We start from the raw sequence: 7,159 nt of genomic DNA on the forward strand, positions 1-7,159 counted from the left end.
TTACAATAATACAAATATAACTGTTTATTCAATAATATGTAATAATAAGACACACCCCCTTCCTCCTCCAAACCCAGAGATGTATAATTGCTCTAGAAATGTACACAGGATGGCAAGTTGGAGGCCAGGAGATGGTGCTAAGGAGATCCCGTGCTTTCCTAGTATTTCCGAAGTGGGATGCATGCAGTAGAGTCCCAGTACTCTCCCAGTTGTGTTGGATTTCAGAGCAGCAAGTCCGCCATGCTGGTTAGGGGTGCAGGGGATGGCTAGATGGCCCAGGCTGTTAGTCTATGGTCAGCCTTCATCGAGTCTCCATGCAGGCCTCAATGCTTTTTCATAGGGCAGGTGTGTGTAGCTTCACCTCTGGTGACTGTCAGCCAATCAGCCTGTTCCTGCATTCACTGTCAGATCAGGGGCGGGGCTTAGGCAGGAAGCTATGTTCTGTTTGGCAGTTACTGCCACACTCAGGCAAGCCCTGGCTATTGGAAGACTTTGCTTTTTTTTGAAGACAAGAGGACAGGGAAGAAAAGGAATGGCTTGTTTTCTTATTCGTTTCGTTTGGAAGACCTAATCAGAAAAAGGTGCGTTGGCTTTTAGGTTTCAGTTTGAGTGTTTTTTTTTTTTGTTTTTTTTTTGAGTGTTCTTTTTTGCTTAAATCTCAAATCATGTGTTTAAGTGTGGGTGAGGAGGTCTCAGAAAGTCCAATTAGTCCATTAACGGCACAGCTTTATGGAAGAAAATTTTTTAAAAGAGAATGAAAAAAAACAAAAAAAAAACATGTAAAAACAAGTTTGCACAAGAGAAAATATAGCAGTAAAAGAAAACAATCAAAACAAATGCAAGGTTTCAGGTTCATACATATTTTCCACTAAATATAAAAGCAAATTTCAAGGAAGTACCCATTAGTTTTTCAAAATGACACTTTTACTATGGGTAAAATGGCCTTCATTTGCAATTAATATTACAATTTAATAAAAACAAATACAAAAAGAAACTCAAATCTGTACATGTCCACAGTCCTTATGGCTCACAGCAGTTTTCACAAGACCAGGCAGTCCATCTCCCCAAAAGCACCCATGTACAGTTTTTGATTGCATTTAATATTACTTTTTAATCATTCTTTGATTTATATACACATTCTGCTCTGTTTTATTCCTCTGAGATAGATAGTATGAAATCTATTTTTCGTCACAAAAATACAGCATGAAAATTTCATAAGCGTTCCCTTGATCGTCTCACTCTTTTTGCATGCTTGAATTGAGGGCAAATGAAACAGGGGTGGACTCAATGTGTCCTTGAGAACTTGCCCTGATTTAAAAGAGAGAGCGAGAGTCAGGAGAGTTCTGATACCATAATGTTAGCAACTTCAGAGCAAAATCAGGTCTGAAAGAACCGAGAGTGGCCATTTGACAATACCAAAATTGGGTTTACGATCTGAATGTCACTTTATCTCCATGTCGTCTCCTCCTCCGCTGCGTTCTCGCCGATTGGATAAAGTCCCCCCACCCCCTCCAAAAAAACACTCAGTTCATTGTCTGATAATGTCCTCGGGTTCCTTGGTTGCACAGGGAAATTATTGCTCACAGCGCTGGGCTATTGCATTCCAGTTTGGCTTTTATTGAGTCAATCGATCGTTACTTCGCTCTATCTCTCTCTCTCTCTCACTCACACACATATACACACAGAGCTGGAGGGAAGGTTAATAGCCACTGGACACACAGGAGAGGGTTTGGGGAGATCGCTCAGGAAATGGAGCTTGACTTTGGAGCACACGAGGGGGCGTGTGTGCGCCACGTTCGTCCTTGTGTTCTTAACATCTCCGTCGGACCAGGTAGATACACCGCACGTACGCACATAAGCGTTCCCCTCTCCCCATTCTCAGAGGGCCCCTGTTCCTCGTCTTCCACTCAGTCAGCAAGAATTCATATCTAATTCACAGAACAGGATCTCACTCTCATCATTAGTGCCAAAGCACACGCTCTCCTCCAAGAATCCAACTTAATGATCTTCAGGCTTTGCTCCTCATAATCTAATGCCTCTAAAGCCATCTTCCTCTCCACCAGCTAACTTCAATCACAGAGCTGCCCTCAGGATTTTTACAGACTCTCGCAGCCGGCGAATCATCTTCATCCCAACTCTTGTCTTGCATAACCAAACTTTCTCTAGACTTTCTCATGCTACACATTACAGTTCCTTTTAAAGGAATGTTCCAGGCTCGATACAAGTTAAGCTCAATTGACAGCACTTGTGGCATTCTGTTGATTAACACAAAAATGTATTCTTTCTCTCGGTTACAGTGAGTCACTTACAATGAAAGTGTAGAGGGCAAATCTATAAACCTTAAAATACTCACTGCTTTAATAAAATAGCCATACAATATAAAAATTTGCATGTTAACATGATTTTAGTGTAAAAAAAGCTTACTAACTTTTTCAGTATAAAGGTGTATTCAATTTTACTTGCCATGACAACGAAATTATTAAAAAAATTGTAATTTAAACAACTTTACAGCTATAATAAACAGAACAATAAATGTAAGTGTTTTATAAAATTAAAACCTTCAAATTTCTGCTTGAAAAGCTAAAAATGTATCCTATTCTTATTCATTTCAAGTGCATCACTGTAACCTAGAAAGGTTTTTTTTTTTTTTTTTTTTTTGCTTTTTTCTAAAGAAAATAAGGAAGTTTAAATGCATTTTGGTGTAATCAACATTATGCCACATCTGCTGTTGATTCAGTTGAACCTGGAATATTCCTTTAATATTCAACTTGCTTTTAACTTTCATCAAGACACGTACCATGCTTCAACATGCTAAAAACATTCTGCAACATGCTCAAACCTTCACCAACATTCACTACACATTCTGCTGACTTCCTGTTGCATTTTCCTAAATATTTTAAGTCCTTTGATTTAATATTGTTAGTCAAAGTTTGATTCATTTTATGTATTTATGTATTTATTTATTTTGCTGTTCAGGTGTTTAGGGCACAGCTCAAGGACATTAAGTCCATGCGAACAGAAATAAGAATCAACAAATGATCTTTCTCAGACAGAATAACAGCAAAACCAAAGTTGTGAACCTATCACACCTACAGACACTCAGGTTGTGCCTCGTGCCTCGCTAGAGCCCCAGCGGCTGCTATTGGCCAACAAATGCATGATGTCATAATCAATGAGGAGATCACTTCCCTTCTGTAGGACAAATGGGCACCTTTTGGAAGCTGGTTGACTCAAACACACACATTGCAAACAACTTACGGAGTGTGGTGTGTGTAGACTGATAAGATGCCTTTTAAATTACAAAGAGATCCTGGATTTCACAGCACTTACTCTTGGTTATGTGTCAATTATGAAACCTGGAGAGGGTCATGAGTCAACATTTCCAGGCAGATTAAAATGCCCAGATTTGATAGAACCATTAAAATGATCATCTATGGTGTGCAAGCCAATGCATTTACACATGTGTGCCCAGACAGCCACACACACATAAATAAATAATGGAAGCAGATGTTCATTTCACATCTTTCTGTCTCTTTCACACTCTACTACTCACGTCTAAATGCACACAAACACTGCGTCATTGATCGGCTCACCACAATTTAAATTTGCATATTAAAATCTTTCATCTGAACTGCTTGAACAAGCAGAACGTTCCCGGGAAAAGGAGTAAATAATTCAAGCAATCATGGCTGGACTCCATGTAATCCCCTGTAAGAATTCCATCAAAGAGCTATCAAACAATTGCCCCAAATCTCCACTCGTTTTCCAATGATACGGATGTCGCTTCGAGCCCACTGGCTATTAAACATGAATAGAGTCGTCCCAAGAGAATTAAGTCCCCCCCATCCTTTTTTTTTTATCTTACAGCCTGCAGGTTTAGCCACAATTAAACCAAAAACAGATGTGTTTGGGTTGTGGATTCAATCTAAACTCATTATCATCATCATCGGGTTGTTTCTGAGAATATCAGACAGTGGAAGGAAGTGGAACTACAGAGTTATGTTTAATCTAAAAAGCTGCCCAATCACAAATTCTGCACAGTGCCATTGGCTTCCCTGGCAGTGGCCCAGCAGGAATCAATCTACACCTGCTGAACAATAGAACTGGATTCTCCTTGAATGGTCCAATAAAAACTAATTTTACTGCACTCCTTCCAATAGTTCTGACTGGCACAGAGCAGCCATTGGCAAAGTGATGGCAGGAAAAAAATGAACCAGCGAGGGTCTCATCTGCTGGAATCATTATGATGATATTGGATAATAACCTCTCTCGCTATCATTCCCACACCAAAACTCTTCTTTCAAACAAAAAGAAACCGTAGGGAAAGAAAAGTCAATTGAATTCTTCAGTTAGGATGGATATTGTTTGCATTTTTCGTCTCACATTCTGAGAGAACTTAAGTAGGGCAATGTGGGGGCAAAGAAACATGTTTTTGCAGAGGATTAAGGGATCGTACGGGAGGTCAGGTGTCATGCCAGGTCAGTGGAAATATATGTGAGCTGGTTCAGCGGAGAGCAGCAGGGATTCTCCGCTCATTTCAGTGAGCCATGGGCTGCTGTCTGATCTCGCCCCATTCAAAAACCCACAGATGGCAGCCACTTACACAGCTCTTCCTGTCCTCATTGCATGAAGGAAAATGGAGTTCTCAGTGTCAGTTTAGTCCCTTCACCCTCCATGTGTGCGCCCCCTGTGCTATGAAGCGTCAGCTCTAGGGACCTCTTTCCTGGCGTTCTTGTGAGAAGGGGAGTCTGAAGTCTTTACAGTTTTGCGTGGAGGGCTCTGCTCCGCTACAAGCTCATGCAGTGAAGGTTCCTTGTACATGGCCACTGTGGGAACAAGAAGAACAAAGACACACTGATATTATTTAAAACAACAACAGAGAAACTAAAATTATAGCCTCATAAATAGTGCAATGTATAACATCAAGAATTTGCCATTGAAGACCCATGTCGGTTGACTACTGATATGAATAATGGGAAGGGTCAATAGGTGCTACAATCTAGTTATTATCTGGTTGAAGCTAGTTGAAGCTGAATATTAGTTGGTCTGTGCTAGTGCAAGCTAGTTATAAACTTGTTTAAGCTGGTGCAAGCTAGTTGTTAGCTGATCTAAGATGGTCATTAGCTGGTGCAAAATGCCCATTAGCTGGTCCAAGCTGGTTATTATCTGGTTTAAGCTAGTTGAAGCTGGATATTAGCTGATCTATGCTAGAGCAAACTAGTTATTTGATAGTTTTTTAAGCAGGTGCAAGCTGGTTGTTAGCTGATCTAAAATGGTTATTAGCTAATGTAAACTGGTTAATAGGTAGTCTAAGCTGGTTATTAACTTGTCTAAGCTAGTGCAATCTGGTTATTATTTGGTCAAAGTTAGTGCAAGCAGGTCAATAGCTGGTCCAAGCTGGTGAAAGTTGGTAATTCGCTGTTCTGAGCAGGTTATTAACTGCTATAAACTGGTTATTGGTTGGTTTGATCTGGTGCAAGAGGGTTAGCTGATCTAAGATGGTCATAAGCTAGCACAAGATGGTTATTAGGTAGTCAAAGCTGGTTATTATTTGGTATGAGTTAGTGTGAACTGGTTATTTTCTGGTCTAAGATTCTGCAAGCTGGACACTAGCTGGTCTATGTTAGTGTAAAATGGTTATTATCTGGTCTAAACTAGCTGGTTATTGGCTGGTCATTAGCTTGGTTGTTATTATAAACCATACTGACCAAATTAGCTGGTTTGTTGCTGGTCCAAACTGGTCTGCTAGCTTATCACCTGCTTGGACCAGCTACTGACAAGCTAAAACCAGCTAGAAACTAAAACTCAGTTACCCCTTTAAATTAGATTTTCCATCTGGGAATTTTCCATGTGAGTCTTTGCTAATCTGTATTCTGCATCTGAATAGGTCTGAAGTTTAAAATCAGATTTGACCTTCGATAACTTTAGGTAGGAAGTGTGCTGCCGCTTTGGTCTTCTTCACGCGGTTGCCCTTCATGACTTGGCCATCTCGGTTGATGCCGATGTACCACGAGCGTCCAGACTGGCTTTGGCGGTACAGCATGGAGGAGTACGTCACGTAGTAGTTCTCAAACACACTCTCTTTGAATTTGCACTCTGGGTTGAAATTGTCCTGCCAAGGAATGAAAAACACAAATATGCTAATAAGCACAGACATCTGAAATCCATGCGCATACATGTATGTGAATGCGAAAGATGACAAAGTTAGCATGTTGCGCACAGTTATAAATGTAAATAAATAAATGTCGTACTTTCGATTGGTTGGTCTGCATCTGTTGAGAGTAAGAAGAAATCCCATCATGGTGTTTCTTTGAAAGCAATGTTCTCTGGAGAGCAGGAGGTAGATTATTCTACTCATAAACTGCATTCATTTGCATGACTGATGAGCTTAACGCTGTCCCTAAAGGTACTCTGAGAGCTCCACTCAACATACATACCGGCATGCAAATGTAAATGTGCACACTTGAAGCAGAACCCACAAATCTATAGATACTCAAAATGTCATGGCATGAGATGAAGAAAAACACATTCTGCTTTCAACCTAATTCTGAACTAGTCTCAGCCACAGACGTCATGCCCACTGACAGTTGGCTAAATGTCTGATGCATATGGGACACAAAAGTGGAAACACTTCAGGAGTGTCTAAGTCGTCATCGGATTGGTTGAATTCTACCAGATTTCCGGGAGACATGTGTGTGGCATTCTTTAACGTTCTGCCTGGAAACAAAGATGCCGTGGTGCCAAACCCCCTCATGAAAGAAGAAAGTCGTTGTGTTTACTATTGTGACAACGAGCGCTTATCAGGATCAGCTAAACACTAGAGTTTCAAAAGCATGTGAAATAATATAAAATTCGCAGCATAGAATCTTTAAAATATGTCAGAGAGTTTTACAGTTTCCACATTTCCACGCCCTGAAATGTGCCGCTGAACCAAACAAACTGTGATTGGTTGTTTGACATGTTGGTCATACGGCCTCATGGGCGGGCCTTGGCCAATGAAAGCTGCCATGGATTCCAGACCTTCAGGCGCGAGACTAGTTCTGAACAAACCTCACCATTCCCATTCATTTCCCTTTCACTTAAAGCCATTCCCACCAATCCAAGCCACTGTAGCCAGGTGACTGTAACCAGGAGCAACATGTATACATCTCTCTTAGTC

At 40.7% G+C, this 7,159-nt stretch overlaps 1 protein-coding gene across 1 annotated transcript in view; it reads right to left on the reverse strand.

The window, feature by feature from the left end:
• The window catches only part of LOC109110426 (fibroblast growth factor 11-like), a 55,094-nt gene continuing 47,935 nt past the window's right edge, over nucleotides 1–7,159 (reverse strand). The window contains exons 4-5 of the mRNA XM_042764983.1: nucleotides 5,914–6,112; nucleotides 1–4,826 (exon numbers count right to left, since the gene is read on the reverse strand). Of these exons, the coding sequence (XP_042620917.1) occupies nucleotides 4,693–4,826; nucleotides 5,914–6,112 (333 nt within the window). The 3' untranslated portion in view covers nucleotides 1–4,692. The remainder of the gene's footprint in view (nucleotides 4,827–5,913; nucleotides 6,113–7,159) is intronic.

The sequence above is a fragment of the Cyprinus carpio genome, chromosome A10, assembly GCF_018340385.1.
Source record: "Cyprinus carpio isolate SPL01 chromosome A10, ASM1834038v1, whole genome shotgun sequence".
Taxonomy (NCBI): domain Eukaryota; kingdom Metazoa; phylum Chordata; class Actinopteri; order Cypriniformes; family Cyprinidae; genus Cyprinus; species Cyprinus carpio.